This window comes from Amphiura filiformis, chromosome 18, assembly GCF_039555335.1.
Source record: "Amphiura filiformis chromosome 18, Afil_fr2py, whole genome shotgun sequence".
NCBI lineage: Eukaryota > Metazoa > Echinodermata > Ophiuroidea > Amphilepidida > Amphiuridae > Amphiura > Amphiura filiformis.
Window position 1 is genome coordinate 65,646,165 of NC_092645.1, and position 20,426 is coordinate 65,666,590.

Genomic DNA, 20,426 nt, shown 5'->3' on the forward strand with positions numbered 1-20,426 from the left:
CCTGTGGAAGACATATATAACCTTAATCTCCCACACAGGGGGTGTTCATGTAGACTTCAAATGGAGTCATCTATTCATTCAGGTAACTCACTCCCTGTGTGAAAGATTAGGGTAAAGTCTACCATAGAGGGTGTATGGATTTCAACTGGGATAGCCCATTGCTGTCGGTTTCAACATTTTGCTGGTGTTGTTAATCTGGACCCGGGATCTGGACATTTGGCAAAATGAACAAGGTAATAAAATTCTACATCTGGTGTGTCACCCACCCTCTGACAGCTCTAACATTCTGACAGCCATCACTGAGAACCAAAGGAGATATTTTACCCTTCCCAGAATCCTTTGCAACATGATGCATCACCCCATTACATCAAATGACACTCCTATCACTTAGTCATGTTTGTACAGGTTCCTATTCATTTTGAGAACAGTCTGGCTAAACATGGGTGGATAGTCAAGAAATGAACACATTTTGCAAGATCTGGATGTGCTTTGTTCATTGAGGTACATTTCATCACTATCAACCCATGATGCACTAGATAGCAAATCAGTACAGAAATGGAAATGGAAGAAATGCATTGTGGGAAGTGTAAGATATCTTCTGAGTACCATACTAATCATGCCTTTTGCCACAGTTCAATCATTGCCTGGAATCATTGAACCTTGTATTAGGAGATGATGTGCGACATAATTTGTGTGGAAGATTATGGTCATGTTACTATACAGGTGTATGGATTTCAAATAGCATCGCAGAGTGTTGGCATCTTTCTAACACTGGATGTATCGCATGCTTCATTTGCCATCCCTATTGCAGTGATTTCATTCATATTTAGAATCAACACTATAATTGAAGACCAAATTAAAAAGACTTTAATCCTGGTGGAAATTTGTTGCCACACACATGCTGGTGTTAAACTATTCTTTTTAATTTGGTCTTCAATTATATAGAATTGTTGTGCATAGTCAATAGTGAAGATATCATCAAAATTGGGCCATTTAATTTAAAATACACGCTACCCCTGTGGAAGGTTGTGGAAGTATCTTTCAGGGGGAGTATGATTTTCAAATGGAATAAACACATTAAGCAGCTCTATTTGAATTTCATACAACCTCTGAGAAAGATTCAATGTGAATCTTCCACAGAGGGAGGGTGAGGTTCAAGTAGAGTTAATTAATGTGCTCATTCCATTTGAAATTTGTACTCCCCCTGTGGAAGATACATTGTATCTCCAAAATCTTCCACAGGGGTAGTGTGTATAAAAGGAATAGCCCAATCTTCCTTGTCTTATGCTGGTGTCATACTTTCTGTCGCTGAGCGGTGTGACGCTTCATCATGTCGATTGCACTTTTCTACAAGCGGAGCAGCACGACTATATTATGGAAGCCAATGTTGCAGTTCAGCATTACCAAAAATTGTGTCATGTTCTCATACGTCAGAGCGACACCGCTGAATTGAACTCCTAGCGATGCTGTCGCTTGGGCAAAGCGGTGGAGTGATCGATATATCGGCTTGCCGCTGGTCACTGATTGACCGCTAGCATTTCTGGTGCGACTGCGCAAAATCATTGTCAAAGCGGCAAGCGACAGGAAAGTATGAAACCAGTATTACACCCTCCATGACTTGTAGTTGCACCACACATTTATATTATACGTTCCAGACAAATTCCATTCTCTGTCAGAGGAGGTTTGTGGGCGTAAATGCGATGAATGGAGTAAATCAATACAGCAATATACAGCAAGAATTGAACAGGGCACCTGTCTCATCAAATCACTGTAATACCTCTTTGAAAGTGACAGAGGTCACTCAGGTGTCATTGAAGTTGGAACAGATAGTGATAATTAACTCTCTTCACGCGGGTGTCGAATGCAGACGACATGTTTCCAAAAATTTTTAAAAATTCAAAAATTTCAGAAATGTAAATTTTCATGACCATATTTGGAATCAGCATGAAAAATGCATTAAAATGAGTACAAACAAGCCTAATATTGGTTTAGTAGTTCTTAAGATAGCTCTTGGTATTTTGAGAAAATATATCAAAACTTGAACTTTTTCTGTTGAAGGGGCATGGCTAGCATGCAGAGCATTAAGTTATTCATTAAATGTGAATGACCAATTTTAAATTTGGATTCCAACTTTAATTCCCAATTTCTTGATTAAACCAATTCAATAGTTACAGACTCCCACTTTTTCTCTCCTCTTGAAAAATCCTGGCTAAACAACGGATATCATCAGCTTGACTTTTGTGTTTCTCTTTGCTGGTATTTACTATCGGAGACTAATATCTCATCAGTTACTATGATGGTGGTACATGTAGGGCTTAAGAGACTCCACCCAATGAATACTACTAGCTGATTGGTTACAAGAAGACTGTTATGATTTATTTAGCCAATCAGCAACATGGTAAGAATGGTAGTAGGGCTTTAGAGACCTAACCCCATGAGTACTACCTGCTGATAGGCTATAAGAAGACTAATATGTGATTTATTGAGCCAATCAGCAGCATGGTAAGAATGGTGGTAGGGTTGAAGAGGTTTACTCCCCTAGCTGCTGATTGGTCACAAGAATACTCTTACGGTTTATTGAGCCAATCAGCACCATGGTAAGAATGGTGGTAGGTCTTTAGGGACTCAACTCCATGAATACTAGGCCTACCTGCTGATTGGTTACAAGAAGACTATTATGATGTATTGACCCAAGCAGCATCATGGTAAGAATGGTGGTAGGTCTTTAGGGACTCAACTCCATGAATACTACCTGCTGATTGGTTACAAGAAGACTATTATGATGTATTGACCCAATCAGAAACATGGTAAGCATGGTGGTAGGGCTGAAAAGGATTGAGCTTAAATATTTAGAAGCTGTATTTTAATTGATCACTGAAATGAATGTATTGCATAACTACCCCAATCAGAAACACTCTCACCCATTGTTTTGGTGTGTGAAATTTGGTCAACTTTAAGGGCTCGGATAGCAACGTTTTCACATATTTTTGTGGAGCCTGAGAGCAGCACGTCGGATATAAAATATGTTTTATGTCGCAAATTTCAAAATATCAAAATTATTTGAAGGACATTCCTTGTATTCCGAATGCAATTTGATATTTCTGATGTGCTCTCGGGTCCCACAAAAATACTGTGCAAATGTTGTTATCTGATTCCTTAATATTTTTGACAGTAATTCTACCAATGCTCAAAAATGGACCTACATTGTACCTAGTAGATATACGATGTACTAAAAATTTATTTTCTCTCTTTTATTCCCTATTATAGTACATGTAGTATGTCCAGATGCTGCCACTGCCTATACATACATATTATGTGCACATGGCATCTACCTTAAAATGATGTTTGACAGCCAATGATAAGAAATTTAAACCCGACCCATGAGTGTCATTTTCAATGCAACATATCTTGTTAGATATTAAATTTGCTCTTAACCCCATGAGAACTACCTGCCTATTGACCAAAAAGAAGCTTTCATTATCAATTGGACCAATCGGCAACATTGTTAGAATAATTTCACCACCCCCACGCAAAATAATTGAGGTGAATTATTTGCAAAGCTCCATTCTGATTGGTGATGAAAGTAAAGATATCATGTAATTGTCCAATCAGAGGCAATGTTAGATCGGGAGGTAGTGCTCAGGGGGTTAACACTGCATAGCTGCTTGATACAATCAATGTGTTTCCACTGGGCACACCATATTTCTTCCCGGGTAACACCCGCCAAGCGATTAACCGTTAGATTGCCAACCACACGTTTCCACTGTTGCTCTACCTGGTAAATGATCATGTGATCTGGTGTAGGGAGGAAGTACTGTATTTTGTTTTCATGACCTTGGGTCATCTGCATTTCATTCATTTACCGTCATCTTGCTAGGTTGACTTCCGGTATACCTGTTAACCGTCATACCGAATGCATTTCCACTGAGGAAAATACCCGGTGTTACACTGCATGATCTACGTTGTGTAGATCACGGTTGCAACGCCCTTTACGGAAGACATTCCTTAATAATCATCCACACAAGGGGTGTAGATTTCAAATAGAGTAGCCCATTGAGGTAATTCCATTTGGAAGTCACACTCCCTGTGTGGAAGATTAAGGATTTCAAATGGAACAGCTTAATGTCATTTCCATTTCAGTACATTATTTATTATTGAATTCCTTGTAATAATATTCAGCCAGCATTGCATGTAACATCATCCAATATATGCCACATTGCCCTTTACACAATTTATCAAAACATTGCATTGCAAAAAGTGTTAGTGGGATATGTTCTGGTTTCTATTTCTATTTCTATTTTTTTAAATAAATTAATTAATTGATTAATTAATTAATTATTAATTAATTAATAATTTATTTATTTATTTAATTTAATTTCATTTCATTTCATTTCATTGTGTTTCCTTTTCTTTTCTTTTCAGCCCAATTTGAGCCATTTTACCCCAATTTTACGCTGTTTTTCAGCATTTTTTGAGCATTTTCAGGTTTTTTCCTTTTTTTTTTTTTTTTTATAAAGACCCTGTTTCAGGTCTGTAATTACAAAGTTCCCTCCAACATTCCTCTCAGAATTAATTTGAGCATAAAGCGAACTCATTTCGAATCATGACGATGTTAACATAACCTTTGTTGAATAACTCCTATTTTCCTTGTATTGTCTTGCAGTTGTATACAACTCAGAATCAATTTGAACAACAAAACTGGTAATCTTGCTTGATCACTACTGATGTCGCCTTTTAATACTAAACATTTCCTTGTTTTCTATGTTGTATTTTTGTCTTATAGTGGGGCTACAGGCAAGATCACGGTGTTTGCATTGAAGGTTGCGCTGTCAACGTTGTGTGCTGGCAAACTCATGGATAAACTCAGATGTAAGTTGACTAATACAATTGAGTGTATTCTAATACATTTGGGTGTATTCCTAATACATTTGGGTGTATTCCTAATACATTTGGATATATTCCTAATATATTTAGGTGTATTCCTAATACATTTGGGTGTATTCCTAATACATTTGGGTGTATTCCTTATACATATTGGGTGTATTCCTAATACATAGAAGCAAATTAAGAGGCCGATAATTTGAAAAGAAATTTCTCGTCATCCAATCATTCAACACTCATTCAACACTCAACATAGTTGAATGGGAGCAGGGTTGTGTCAAATGCATAACATGTCCTAAGATTGGGCTAGTTGAAACCATTATACCCACTATGGTAGACATGACCTTGATCTCCCACACTTTAAAAGGTAACCTCATTTGAAATTCCCACTAGTCATGTGTAAGATCATGTCTTCCATAGGGGTGTATGGATATCAACTGGAATAGCCCATTTCATGCATGGATGTGGAACAGTGTCTTACCAATACTGGAGTGTTTACTACATGTACACATTGCATGGTGAATAATGCATCACTGAAGATTTATTACCATTCCCAGAATCCTTTGCAGTATGATACATCACCCCATTTCATCAAATGATACTGCCATTACTTTGTATGTGTCCCCTTTGTTTTCATTTTGAAAATAGACTGGCTAAACATGGGTTGATAGTCAAGAAATAAACATATTTTGCAAGATCTGGATGTGCTCTGTTCATTGAGGTATATTTCTTCACTATCGACCCATATTGCGCTAGCTAGCAAATCAGTTTAAGAAAATAAATTGAAATGGGGGAAATGCATCGTGGGAAGTGTTAGATATCTTCTCTGATGTCACCAACAGCTGAGAAACCAATTCTACAGTATGTCTCAAATAAAAGAAGAAAAACAACAACTATCACGTCCTATATGCACTGAGAGCTATATTAAAAATGTAGCTCACAGTCAGATTTGATAAGAGTGGTGATAACCTCTGAGTGTCTCTATCCAATACATCATTTGGGTGTATTCCTAATACATTTGGGTGTATAGAGGCCGTCAGCCTTTTCCGCGGGATCCGCCATCTTGTGGGTACTGCCATTCTGCATGTCATGCGTTAGACATTACGCCCCCGATTACGCGGAAGTTGCAGCACGTGACGCACCTCTTCAGTCAAGCTTCAACGTGGTGGTCTTATCAACAAGGCACTCCGTACCCACAAGATGGCGGCGTTTTTGTCACAATGACTACCTCTATTCCTAATACATTTGGGTGTCTTCCTAATATATTTGGGTGTATTCCTAATACATTTGGGTGTATTCCTAATACATTTGGGTGTATTCTAATACATTTGGGTGTATTCCTAATACATTTGGGTGTATTCCTAATACATTTGGGTGTAGTTAGCAAACTTGATGCCAAATAGTCAGCTACTAAAAAGCTGAAGTCGTACAACCCTAGATTTAACTCTCTACACGCGGGTGTCGACTTCAGATGATAAGCTTCAAATTTTATTTTTAATAATTCAAAAATATCAGATCTGTAAATTGTCATGACCATATTTGGAATCAAGCATGCAGAGCAATAATACATATCCTGCGGTCTGGGACATATAGTAGTATATAATATTAAAAAAAAAAATATTAGTAGATCTGTAGATTGAATACTGTTTTCATGCCTCATTCAATATAATCTATGTCATCACAACAGAAGGAAATAAACAAGGCATAGTTGAAATTGTCAACAGGTTTACAAGAAAAGAGGGCATCACACTAGCCTGTCTAATCTCAAGTTTAACCCCATGGGCTCTACTGCCTTTCTAACAGAACCCCTGATTGGTTAATTGTATGATACTAGCGGGACACCCGCGCTTCGCGCGGGTCCCCGCTAGATGAGTAAATGGAAGCGTTCACTCAAACAGGAGGAATTACTGTACAGGTAGACTCATTGAAAATTTCCTCATTCCTTCCGAATCATCTTGGTAATCTAAACCACAACCCCGTGCCCGTGGGACCTATAATCCATCCAAAGTAGGCCTACCATTTTGTGTCCTTCTTTCTTTTCTTTTCTTTTCCCTCCCGTACCCTTACGATATTTATGTCTTCGTAGGCCTAATCCGTTATCCCATTATCCCGTATCACCATAACCCCGTGCGCAAGTTGGCTATCTTGCGCCCTTTCCAATCGCGTGCAAGTCAAGCGGCAAGCGGCGCCGCCAGACGCCGACAGCGCTTAACGGCGCGGTTTATGCTAGACATCTGGGCGCGTTGGTTGGCATTGGCCGTAAACAAACTACAAATTTGCCCCAAAAACTCACTTTTTTACTTATTTTGAGGCCAATACTTGACCGTTTTCAACCAAATAAACTTTAAATACATTGTCGTCTATTCCTCAATTTCCCGTGTGAATTTGGCGACATTTGGATCGAAACTGACGGAGCCTTTGATGGACTCACATAGATAGATACAACATTCCCCTATTTATAGTAAGATAATCATCTGAGTAACCAATCAAAATAGAGCTTAGATCTCTTGGTACTTTTAGGCTTTATCTCCTGTCAGCCCTACTAACTATTATGATTGGCTCAAAACGTGATGTAGCCCTCTTTGTAACCAATCGAAACAGAGCTTTTAGATCTCTTGGTACTTTTAAGCTTTATCTCCTGTCAGTCCTACTGACTATTCTTATCATATCTCTCATTGGCTCAAAACATGATATAACCCTCTTTGTAACCAATCAAAATAGTTCTTAGATGCCAATAATTCATCTGGAAAGTGTCCATAGGGTTAAAGTAATGCTGTATTGGATTTGGCACCGGCAGATTCATATCAGTGCGTTTACGCGGTTGCTTCAAATGGACAAATCGCCTTCAACGGTGGTGTTAAATACACCCTGTGGGATCAGGTTTGCGCACACAATTTTGAATCTGCCACTGCAAAATCCAAAATTCAACATGGTGTTAGTTGCAACTTGAGATGAGATGGACTTTATATTGAATATTGTTTGTGGTCACTTTGGTTCAATATAGTCTACACAAATTACTGTCATGACTGTATATAGTGGGATATTTTTGATGGTTTATTTTTGTGATTTGTGACCATCCATCTCAAACCGCTCGTAAAGTCGGCAAATTGAATTTCGAGTTACAGTCCAAAATGTGCATAAAGCTTGTATTCATATGTACCAATAATTGTCCTACAAGTTTCTCATTTCAGTCCAGTCATATACCAATCTTTAATCCTATTGTTGAAGAGGATAATAAGCTTATACTTATAGTAAATAGCTTTAGTCTTTGTTTGCTTTGGCTAAATCCTGTTCAAGTGGTGGGTTAACCAACAATTAACAATGAGAGGACATTCCTGAACCTCTTTGACTTGGGGATGATTTGAAGTGACTGCCAATTATGACCATTTGATATTTAATACCAGCAATGTAGAAAAAGAGATATATTGTAGCACCAAAATAATGTACCTTTTTACTGAAGGAGCAAAGTTTAACAAGCCATAACTCCACTTCTGGATATCGTTTGAAGTCAAATGATATATCATTGTAAAGCTTATGATATATATTTTCTAAACATGGAAGAAAACAAAATTGACCAGGGGCCGACTTTACGAGCGTTTCGATGTGGATGGTCACATTTTATCAATTCTGGACCATTTAGTGGGTGTTTAATTTGTGTTTCCAAATATGTGATGTGATCAAGCTAAATGAGTCTGATGTCGATCAAAATCAAATTTGGTTAATTCATTTTCATTACATGAGCCATTCTCATAGCTTTACTTTGCTGAAAACCCCATCATAATTAGACTAACTTACGTTGCCAGGTCCATTCATACTTCACTGCATCTGAGATGCCTTGCTGATATATTGATCATTTTGTGCCGCACGTTACGTAACGCACTGCAAATCCTGTCAAAACGAATTTAATATGGCAATGGCGTATTTTGAGAAGAGAATGTAATTCGGGCAACGCAACTCACCACAACGCAGATGCAGTGAAGTATGAATGAACCTTAACCCCCTGAGCACTACCTGCCGATCTAACATTGCCTCTGATTGGTCAATTACATGATATTTTCACTTTAATCACCAATCAGAATGGAGCTTTGCAAAGAATTCACCCCAATTTCTTTGCATGTTGAAATTATTCTAACAATGTTGCTGATTGGATCAATTGATATTGAAAACTTCTTTTTGGCCAATCAGCAGGTAGTTCTCATGGGGTTAAGAACCACACCCTGCCGGCCTGGGGTTGAAATAATCAACATGTCTGCAAGAAAGAGGACAAGACACTACTATGGAAGCACAAATATTTGATTTGTCTGAAGGGTATAGCCAGGTCAGAGCTGTACACTTGTACAGTGTGATCTTCGCTATTCCATTTGAAATTCATAACCCCTGTGGAATTTCCAGTTCATACACTCCTAGATGGTGAGAACCAATCAGAGCAAGCGTTAGGGGCTGTGCAATAATTATGAGCCCTGGGGGAGGGTAAAATGGGGGGGGGGCAAGAGATTTTTGGCGAGCCGAAAGGAGGGAGGGGGGGCAAGCAATTTTTTGCTCGAGAAATTGGACAAAATAATGGACTTTTACTGCGATGTTGATGCCCTGTGGGGCTTGTGCATTAGATGCATCAACATCTCAGTACAAGTGCATTATTTTGTACAATTTCACTCTCAACAAGTAAGATGCATTCATTATGCATTCATTAACCTATAATTAATGCATGGTCAATCCAGTGCTGTATGGTGCAACCATTTTAGTCGCATTGGCAACTAGATTTTTTTCCTGATGCGACTAAACCTTTAATCCCAGGTGCCAATAGGATGGGATAGGTCAAATCTTTTGATTGTTTTATACTCAAAATGGCATGATCAAAGTCAAAAAGAATTTGATGAACATTTTGGGAACAAGGAGAAGGAGGATGAAACAATAAAATCAGAGAACGCATGAATATATTCCTTTCATGAATAGGTCAGTTTAAGGAAACTTAAGAATCACAAATTCAAAAACCAAGGAAAACGGTCCAAAATAATTGGCAAAGCATAAAAATTAATTGCACAAAAATGTCCACTTTACAATCCAGAGACAATTAATGCGTGCTAGCCATAGGCATCAACATAAAAAGTCCAAAGTTTTGAGATATTTTCTCAAAATATCAAGAGCTGTCTCAAGAACCACTTAACCAATACTGGGCTTGTTTGTACTCATTTTAATGCATTTGTCATGTTGATTCCAAATATGGTCATGAAAATTTACAATACTGAAATTGTTGAATTTTTAAAGAAAATTTGACACTTGTCGTCTGCAGTCATCACCCGCGTGGAGACAATTAACTGTAGTGTGGGGAAACACAGGGATGTGTGTACTGACAAGTAGGTATTGATTAAAACATGGGCTATTCTAGTTGACGTCCATACACCCCTTGTGAATGACATGACCTTAATCTCCCATATAGGGAGTGTGAATTTCAAATGGGGTTATCTGAATGGTTGGCTCCATCTGAAATCTACACTCCCTGTTTTGCATAGGGGTGTGTATGGATTTCAATTAGAATAACCCATGGTGAAGAGGAAGAGGGAGAAGATTAAAGGTAAAACAACAACCAGTATGTGTTTAAGGTTGCTGTCAAGAAAACTGGCATTATATTATACTTTTTTGCATCCCCCACAAACTCTCCTATGTACACACCCCACACACCCCTGCATGTTCCTATTATCAAATGTGGACATGCAGGGTATCTCACTTCAATAAATATACAATGCTGATCACATAGTTGGGGTGCTGGTGGCACATTTAGGGTACTGGCAACACGTTCCGAGCATCCTGCCAATGCGTTCCCAGCATATAGAGGTTATCCGTGTTCTATAAGCTGCACATCCTATCAGCGACTGCTATACCTTTGTTTAGGACTTTCAAAAGAAGGACCTGCATGTGCAACCATGACTGTTTCAAAATAGCCCGCCAAAGTCATGCAGGTAACTCCGAGGTTGTGCATTGAATTGGTTTGAATGCGGAATACTACGGGAACCAGCGCCTTTTGTTAGAAGTCACACATAAGTAACGTGGATAACCTCTATCCTGGTACTCTGTTTTTATCCGGGCTCTGATCAGCCACGTTTTGGGTGCGGCATTCATTATTTAATTTTCATTAATTTGTATGATATTAATTTTTTGTCCTTTGCAGATATCTTTTCTCAGATTTCCGACAGCAATGGAGTTTTAATTCACAGTAAATTTGACGAGTACCTCAAGCTAGTCCTACAATTACCTACCGCTGTATTTGAAGGCCCATCATTTGGCTATAATGAGATGGCTGCACAGGCATGCTTTAATCAGGGATCGGTAAGTGGGGATCTTTGTATATGGGTAGGGATGTTGACTGCTGTATTTGAAGGCCCATCATTTGGCTATAATGAGATGGCAACACAGGCTTGCTTTAATCAGGGATCGGTAAGTGGTGATCTTTGTATATGGGTAGGGATGTTGACTGCTGTATTTGAAGGCCCATGATTTGGCTATAGCGAGATGGCAGCACAGGCTTGCTTTAATCAGGGATCGGTAAGTGGGGATCTTTGTATCTTTGTATAATCTGAATCAATCTGGATTTGAATGCATTCTGTGAATGTAGCCAGGTGTGTAGGAGAGTAATAATTCCCACCGATTACGAGCTGATCAAAGTATAGTGCACCATTTTGTGGGCAAATAAGGCTATGATTCCAGATAAAATTCATATACATTCTGTATAGAAGCCATGACCTGAATCTTCGACATAGGGTGTGTGAATTTCAAATGGTGCTACCTAACATGGGTGACTAGCTATTTGCAATCAAAATCCCCTGTATGGGAGATTAAGGCCATCAGGGACGATGGGCTTTTGGTTATCGTCTGCGATATTCTGCTCAAATTGTTTGTGATGTTTTTCTTCTTGACTCTTCTCGCTATGGAAAATGCTGCAGAAACTAATATCATAGTTAGAAAGTTACTTGATTGTAAACAAAATAAGAGAGAGAGTTGATGTGAATTAATCCAGTTTACATGCACCAGATGAATACCCTGATGATGTAGCTGTGATTATACAGAGGGAAAAGAGAGACATGTAAAGTAATTAAAGAATAGTTACAAACATTGTCTCCTCTCAGCAGACTATCATCCCTTCCCATCATGCAACATTCTAGTGATTCTAGAAATAAGCACTTAAAACCGCACAATAATTTTAGAATCTTGTCAAAATGTTGACAATTCTTCGTATGTTTCACCAAATCTCACAAAATATGTACATCAAGGTTCAAACATCAAAAAATTTGGACTTTTTTGAATGTTTTCCTTCAAAAAAAGGGCAGATTTCAACATTTTACCAAAAAAGTTGACCTTTTGAGAATTTTTTTTAAAAAAAGGGCTGATTTTCAATGTTTTTGCAGAAAAAAATGGAATTTTATATTAGGATTAGCATGGGGGGGGGGGGTTGGTGTTGCAGCCCGCTTCTACCCCCTGGCTACGGCTTTGACTTATAAATTCCCATCAAGAAAAGCCTTTGTACTTATTCCATATAAATATGTTATTTAGCATGATTTCGGTCAATCCTTCATGTAACTATTTCGTGTAAGCTAATCCTAACCCTAACCCTAATCCTAACCCTAATCCTAACCCTAACCCTAATCCTAATCCTAACCCTAATCCTAACTCTAATCCTAACCCTAACCCTAATCCTAACCCTAATCCTAACCCTAAACTAACCCTAACCTTAACCCTAACCCTAACCCTAATTTCGTGTAAAATTACATGAAGGAATAACCATGATTTCACCAATGCATCATGGGAAGGCAAACCTTTGCGTTGTGGTCTCTTCTGTTGCATTGAGCATGTTTCTACAGGCGCACCGCTAAGTTACCGCTAAATGGATTACCGTTATCTTACCGTTTAACCTGCTGTTTCCACAGACAGGTTTTTGCCGTTGGCGTGTTCACACCGTTTAATCTGAATGACAAACATGTTTTAAAAGTGTATTTTGTCTTACCTTTTACGGTAGTATGGCCAAAATCTTGCATCGTAGGCCTAGAATTAATGCTAGAATGGGTTGTTTAATGGTTGATTATTGCTAAATAATCTTTTTTTTGTTGTTATATTTTGCAAATCAACAGAAAAGTTTTACATTTTACACAGTTTTTCACTATTTTGTAGCATTTACAAATTTCCGTGAGCAAAAACCCCGAATTCCGTGAGTTGTTCTGTTTTTCCGTATCACAGAGAAATTGTGGCTTTACATAATTTTTTGGACTTGTTATGTTGCCCAGGCTGTTATTAACGTTTTGTCATGTCGTCTGTCCAATTAACATGTTGATTAACAGCCATTTTGTTTGATTTTGCTCAATAATCGGCAAGTTACCGCTTAGGTCTGTTTCCACAGAAAATCTACCCGCTTCGTCAACGGCAAAAACCTACTCAAACGAGGTTTCCGTTGGCGATGAAAAGGCGTTGCAAAAAGGCGTTGGAGGCCGTTTCCACAGGAGTGATTAACGGTTCCATACCGTTTCCAAAACGGTATTTGGCTCTGTAGAAACACGCTCATTGATTTGGCATGTCTCCTTGGGACTATTTGATTACCATTAAAGTGAAAAATTTTGCGCTATATTTATTTTTCCAATTGTCACGTTCGATGCAGCTACCCTGAAAATAACAATGCGCGAATATTCCTTTTGTGCGTTACTATTAGGACAATGTATAGACGTAATTTAAATTGGCATATTTAAAAACAAGGGAAATGTCACAAAATTGTGAAAATGTAATCGCATGAAAAATATCACTTTTACAGGTACAGCTAAGATCTAATTCAGTTACAAAATCCTTGAGGATCTTGATTGACTTGCTCCAAATCTCAGGCTTTCTGTAGATGATGCATGTAGAAGGATGCAAATACAGAAGTCTTGAATCAAGGCTAGGATCTTGACAATTTAATGAAAACAAGTTTAATTTGTCAACATTCAACAGACGCAGCTATTGATTGTTTTTACATCTAATGGGCTATGCCAGTTGAAATCCACACCCCCTCCCCCCTCAAAAGACAAGACCTTAATCTCCCATACAGGGGTGTACATGTGTAGATTTCAAATAGAGTCACCCTTCAGGTAACACCATCCACTCACTGTGTGGGAGATTAAGGTCATGTCTTGCATAGGGGGTGTATGGATTTCAACAGGAATAACCTGATTTGGAAAGGAAATGCTGTTTCTTGTCTTGGTAATGTTGCAGTGCACATCCGAATATTTATAGTTTCAAACAGAATTAGCATGTTTTTGTTGTTTTTTAACAAGTAGTTTTATTGGTTGAAAGGAAATGTCTGTGTTCATGTATAAAAAAGTTCAAATTTGAAAGCAAATAATATCTTTGTGCTTGTGTAATAATGCCGACAAGGGTAGGACACTCAATGATTTTCTCAGCAGACATTTGCAGATCCAGCGCTTGAGTGTTATATGTAAATCACTAAAATCCTCATCAGTGAATTCAATATAAATAGGGAACCAAAAAACACACCCTGTTCTACAAATGTACATACAAGTGGACAGAAGTACTAGTGGGGTCGGCTGATTTTGCATGCATATATAGAGCAAACAAAAATTGTTTTCCCCCAAAGTGCACAATTTTGGTCAGGTCCGAATTTTTTCTAGTATAGGTTTTTTTTTCCTTTGTCAGCCGTAAAATTAATTTTTTCTGTATAATCTTTCAGTAGAATGCAAATAGATAATGTAAACCAAATCAACACCCTACTGATGTTATATACATGTAAAATCACTAAAACTCTCATCAGTAAATCAAATCAAACTTTATTTTAATTGTATTTTTTTTGTAATCTTTCAGCAGAACGCAAATAGACGGATAACATTGAATGATTTTCTGGACACGTTATTGGCTGACCCAGCACCTCAGTGTATTATGTGGTTACCGCTCATGCACAGAATGGCTAATGTTGAAAATGGTAAGTTACAGGGCCTCTGATTGGCTAATTATAGGTATAATCATCTGAGCAACCAATCAGAATACAGCTTTTAGATCTCTTAGCAAACCCAGCACCTCAGTGTATTATGTGGTTACCACTCATGCACAGAGTGGCTAATGTTGAAAATGGTAATTTACAGGGCCTCTGATTGGTTAATTACATGCTATCATCAGCTGAGTAACCAATCAAAATATAGCTTTTAGATCTCTTAGCAATTCTAAGCATATTTCCCTTCAGCCCCAGCTACAAAAAATGTGTACTGACTTTCCTTAACATATCTCTGATTGGGTCAATACAGCCTTCTTTGTGCCAATCAAAATAGCGTTTGCAGATCTTCATAATAATTACCAACCTTTCCCTGACCCCCAGTTTTGTTATTATTATGTTTTGTGGAGTGTAGTTATTGTCACAGCGACTCTATGATGGGATTCCGCTACAAGTGCCAAATTTAACATGTACTTCTGACAGTACTAAATTTACTACATGTACTTCTGACAGTGCCAAATTTAACATGTACTTCTGACAGTACTAAAACTGATATTGTTTCTTTTATTTCGGATCCAAGTTGTGATAATATTGGATCCAAAACATAATAATGATAAAATTGGATGCTTTACGCCCAATATTTATTGATCTCGCTATGAGTTGTAAAATATTGACTCGACTACGTCTCGTCCAATATTTTAAAACTCATAGCTCGACCAATAAATATAGGCTCAACCGATCCAATTTATATCATAGTTGGTGTGCATTTTTTTTGTGGCTAAAATAAGTTTTAAAACCGAGGTGAAGTTATAATAGATAATAACATTACTGCTCTTTGCCATATTCTTCTTTAATTTGTTTTGCATGCAGTATTCCATCCAGTGGAATGTAGTTACTGTCACAGCGACTCTATGATGGGATTCCGCTACAAGTGCCAAATTTAACATGTACTTCTGACCGTACTAAAACTGATATTGTTTCTTTTATTTCATTTCCATCCAGTATTCCATCCAGTGGAGTGTAGTTACTGTCACAGCGACTCTATGATGGGATTCCGCTACAAGTGCCAACGTTAACATGACTATCAGACAGTACTAAAACTGATATTGTTTCTTTTATTTCGTTTCCATCCAGTATTCCATCCAGTGGAGTGTAGTTACTGTCACAGCGACTCTATGATGGGATTCCGCTACAAGTGCCAACGATGTTCCAACTACCAGTTGTGCCAAAGTTGTTTCTGGCGAGGTCACATCTCAGCCAGTCATACGTCGGATCACGAGATGAAGGAATACACGTCCTGGGTACATGTCAGTCTTCTCCCTAGTAACGGGGCCTTTCTCTTGTTTTTTTTGGCATGGCATGACGAGCATGGAATGTGCTGCTGATGCATTGTGGGAGCTTTTTATTTTATTTTTTATTTTTGGCAGACTACAGTATAGATAGTTGCTAATTGACTTATTTGGAAAATATTTTTGTTAGAATTGAGATGGATTAAACAATTGGTATATTGGGATTATTGGGCTGTTCCATTTAATATCCACATTCCCCTGTGGAAGATTTTGGTAGTGTCTTTGACAGGGGGAGTATGATTTTAAAATGGAATGAATACATTTGCAGCTCCATTTGTAATTCACCCTCCATCTGTGGAAGATTCACATTGAATCTTACTCATCAGAGGTTGCATGATATTCGAATGGAGCTGCCTAATGTGTTCATTCCATTTAGAATTCATACTCCCCCTGTGGAAGATAATGCCAAAATCTTCCACAGGGAAATAACCTATTAGAGCTAACTGATTTTCTGTATTTTGTACTGGTTTCACTTAATAGATATTGAAAAAAAAACCTGCTGTAGAATTCTGAAAAAGCTGAAATGAATACGGTGAAAAACCATCATGTGACAATATTGATTTTACATGTATGTGGAAATACCAATTTTATGCCTCAAGTCTTCAAAATTTTTTTAGAAAGTTGACAGCACTGAATCGTAAACTTAAATCGCCACACAGGATTCATGATGCTGCAGTGTGTTTGTTTCCACAACTTAAAAGTGTCCTCCACTGAGAGGTAGTCGTGACTCGCTATGTTTGAATGTTGCTCGTGGGAGACGAGGGTAGTGCACCTTCAAAGTGTTTTGCCATGTACCAGGCAAAGTGCAATTTTTGAACATTGGGTGACTTTTCGGTGATTTGGCGGCGGCCTGAAAATGTTTTGCAACATTATTTTTTTTGGCCAATCTCGCCTCTACATCTTTGATTACAAAAAAGACCTTAAAAATAGTCAGTGTCAACATTCTTGTCCAAGAAAATAACCTTTTGGAAGTAATTATTAATTTTCGGAATAACTGCAATAGTAGACCCTCCATACCATATTAGTAAGCCTGACATAATTTTGAAAAGCATGTCCAAAAAATGCAAGTAACTGTCCTTTTTAAATAAATATTTTGTAGAATAATCTCAATATACCAATTACAATCAAAAATTAAACCAATTTGTATGCATTTGACTGAAATGGCACATTTTAACACAATGGCAGAAAGCATGTTCACTGTCACTTCATTTCATTTCACTTTTTATTTCATTAGTTTTTTCTTTTTCATCCTATTTTAATTTTGACACAAAGAGGTTAGACCCAGAGAGAGCCAACTCTGCCATGTTTGCGTTGTCGCTCATGGAGGGCAAAATAGTGTACCTCAGGATTATTTTGCAATTCGCCCGGTAATAGACGATCTTACAATATGTTTAATTTTTTTGAACCCGATTTTTGGCATATTTGTAACGTTTACAGGCATCTAATACTTTGTGCCAATAATGTGCACTAAGTGCTATGCATGCAGATCTATGTAATACTCTTAAGGGCTGGGGTATGAACGTTTGGACAGTATTTATTTTGGGACATTAGAGCACATCAGACATATCGAATTGCATTCTGAATACTGAAGAATGTCATTCTGATATCAAATAATTTTGATTTTTGAAATTTGCAATTTAATACACATTTTATGGCAAATCATTAAAATTGATATTTTTGATATTTACCAGTACTTGAAGTAAACTTTATAAATCTGATGATTTATACTTAAAGTGTATGTAGGTGGGATGAAAAGCCCGACGATCAATTGAAAATTTTGACCTTTCAGTATTGAAGATATGGATTTTTTTCCCAAAACACCAAAAAAATTAGGTCTTTTTGGGAAAAATCCATATCTTCAATATGAAAGGTCAAAATTTTCAATTGACCGTCGGCTTTTTTCCCTGCTACATACACTTTAAGAGTATATCATTAGATTTATATAATTTACTTCGAGGACTGTTATATATCAAACATTTGAAAAATATCAAATTTTTATAATTTGTCATAAAATTTGTATTATATTGTGATTTTCAAAAAATGAAAATTATTTGGTATCAGAAAGACATGCTTCAGATTCAGAATGCAATTCGATAGGTCTGAGGTGCTCTCATGTCCCACAAAAAAATACTGTCGAAACCCAATAAACGCTCATTTTAGATCCCTTAAAGATACAAATTATTGTTAGATATATCGGGCTGTTGCCGAGAAATGATAATGTAACGTACATGGACATTTTGAGTTGGTACTCTTTTGGTCTCATCTCTTTGTTTGACTTCAATTTGGCTATTCCAGTTGAAATACATACACCCCCTATGGAAAACATGATGTTAATCTCCCACACAGGGGGTGTAGATTTCAAATGGGATTGCATGAATTGGTGATCCTATTTGAAATCTACACCCCCTGTGTGGAAGATTAAGGTCATGTCTTCCATAGGGGGTGTATGGGTTTCAACTGGAATAGCCCATTATTTGCACCAGTAGTAGCTGACATTTTGACATTATTTTTATCTGAATTTTTTTTCCTGGATTTCATCTGAAGTGAAAATTGTTGGAAATATTGACAAATTTGCTTGCCTGAACAAAATTGATGCAAGAATCAAAATTGATTGAATTTTTTTTGCATGTATTTTTTTTGCTTGGGAACGGGAGCACACAGTTTTATGCCACTGGTTTCTTCTTTTCATTTTCTTAATTTTTCTTCTTTCTTTACTTTTCAAGTTTCTCTTTTCTTCTCTTTCGCCCCATTTTTTTTATAATTTAAGTAAATTAATTTGAATTATTTATGAAGTATGTGGTTATTATTGTTTGTTTGCGATTGGCGTGAAAAATGTCACATGCAGTTGCCCATGGTAACCATGGTAACAGAGTGTATGTTGAAAATGTTGGCTTTGATCGTTGGTAATGTAGCAGTTTGCCACATTTTGTCTGAGTTTGGTTTATTGCTGGGGGCATAGCCATTGGGTTATTCTAGTTAAAGTCCATACATACCCAATGGAAGACATGACCTTTAACCTCCCACACAGGGAGTGTGAATTTCAAAGAGAGTCACCCATTTAGTGTCGTCTGCTCCAAAATGGGTTATTCCAGTTGAAATCCATACACCCTCAATGAAAGACAAGACCTTTAATCACAGGGTGTGAATTTCAAATGGGACTACCTGAATAGGTGACTCCATTTGAAATCCACACTCCCTGTTTAGGAGATTAAGGTCATGTCTTCCATATGGGGTGTATGGATTTCAACTGGTACATAGTCCATTGTGATTTAAAAGCTGGGTTCTATGATAAGAATGGGATGTCCTTGTCTGAGTGTATTTGGCTGAAAATGAGTTATATACCATTAATTATAATCTTCTTTTTTTCAATCAGGATCCAGTGGGAGGGTCAGATTATATGGGTGCCACTGGGTCTCATTCAGGGCACACTGGTTGTTTTTCTGGTATTTTAAACTCTGATTCAAGGACATCTACCCCACTGTACCAATGTAGGCGGCACCCCAGTACATTTTGGTGTATTCCTAATACATTTGGGTGTATTCCTAATACATTTTGGTGTATTCAAAATACATTTTTGGTGTATTTGTAATACATTTGGGTGTATTCCAAATACATTTGGGTGTCTTCCTAATACATTTGGGTGTATTCCTAATACATTTGGGCGTATTCCTTGTTTTCCTACACCACTGTAACAATAAAATCCGGGTTAGAGGGTAGGGTGGGGTGTATTCAAACCAGACAAAATGATGGTAAAACCTTGTTATAGCTATGGCTGATTTCTGCAACAGGAAATACAATCTTATGATAAAATTGAATTTGATGGGGCATTTTTGTGTGGTATTTGTACTTCAGTTTTCAGTTTCATTTTCAATGCTGTCTGCAACTTTTTAACAATTTGGGTAACTTTCTTAGTCTATTTGTTGTAATTATGGCAAATTATTTTTGGTATTTGAGAACCAATTTTTTAGGGGAACAAATTCAGGCATTTAAGGGGGTCAAAGGTTACATGTGACAAATGTTTGCTAGATCGTAACTACGTATTAAAATAATGACAAAATGTTTTTTTGTTTTGAGCAGTTCTTCACTTTCAAGAGCTCTTGAAGTAAATCATAAATATTGAAAATCACACACCCCAATGGAAGACATGACTTTGATCTTCACATTGGGATAGTATTTTAAATGGAGTCACCCATTCAGGTAACCCCATTTGAAATTCACACTCCCTGTGGGGGAGATTA

The 20,426-nt window shown here is 37.4% G+C and overlaps 1 protein-coding gene across 1 annotated transcript in view; it reads left to right on the forward strand.

Moving 5' to 3' along the window:
- The window catches only part of LOC140139324 (dystrobrevin beta-like), a 174,065-nt gene that overhangs the window by 110,751 nt on the left and 42,888 nt on the right, over positions 1-20,426 (forward strand). Inside the window, exons 6-9 of the mRNA XM_072161105.1 lie at positions 4,784-4,869; positions 11,048-11,205; positions 14,716-14,833; positions 15,974-16,140. Coding sequence (XP_072017206.1) covers positions 4,784-4,869; positions 11,048-11,205; positions 14,716-14,833; positions 15,974-16,140 — 529 coding nt within the window. The remainder of the gene's footprint in view (positions 1-4,783; positions 4,870-11,047; positions 11,206-14,715; positions 14,834-15,973; positions 16,141-20,426) is intronic.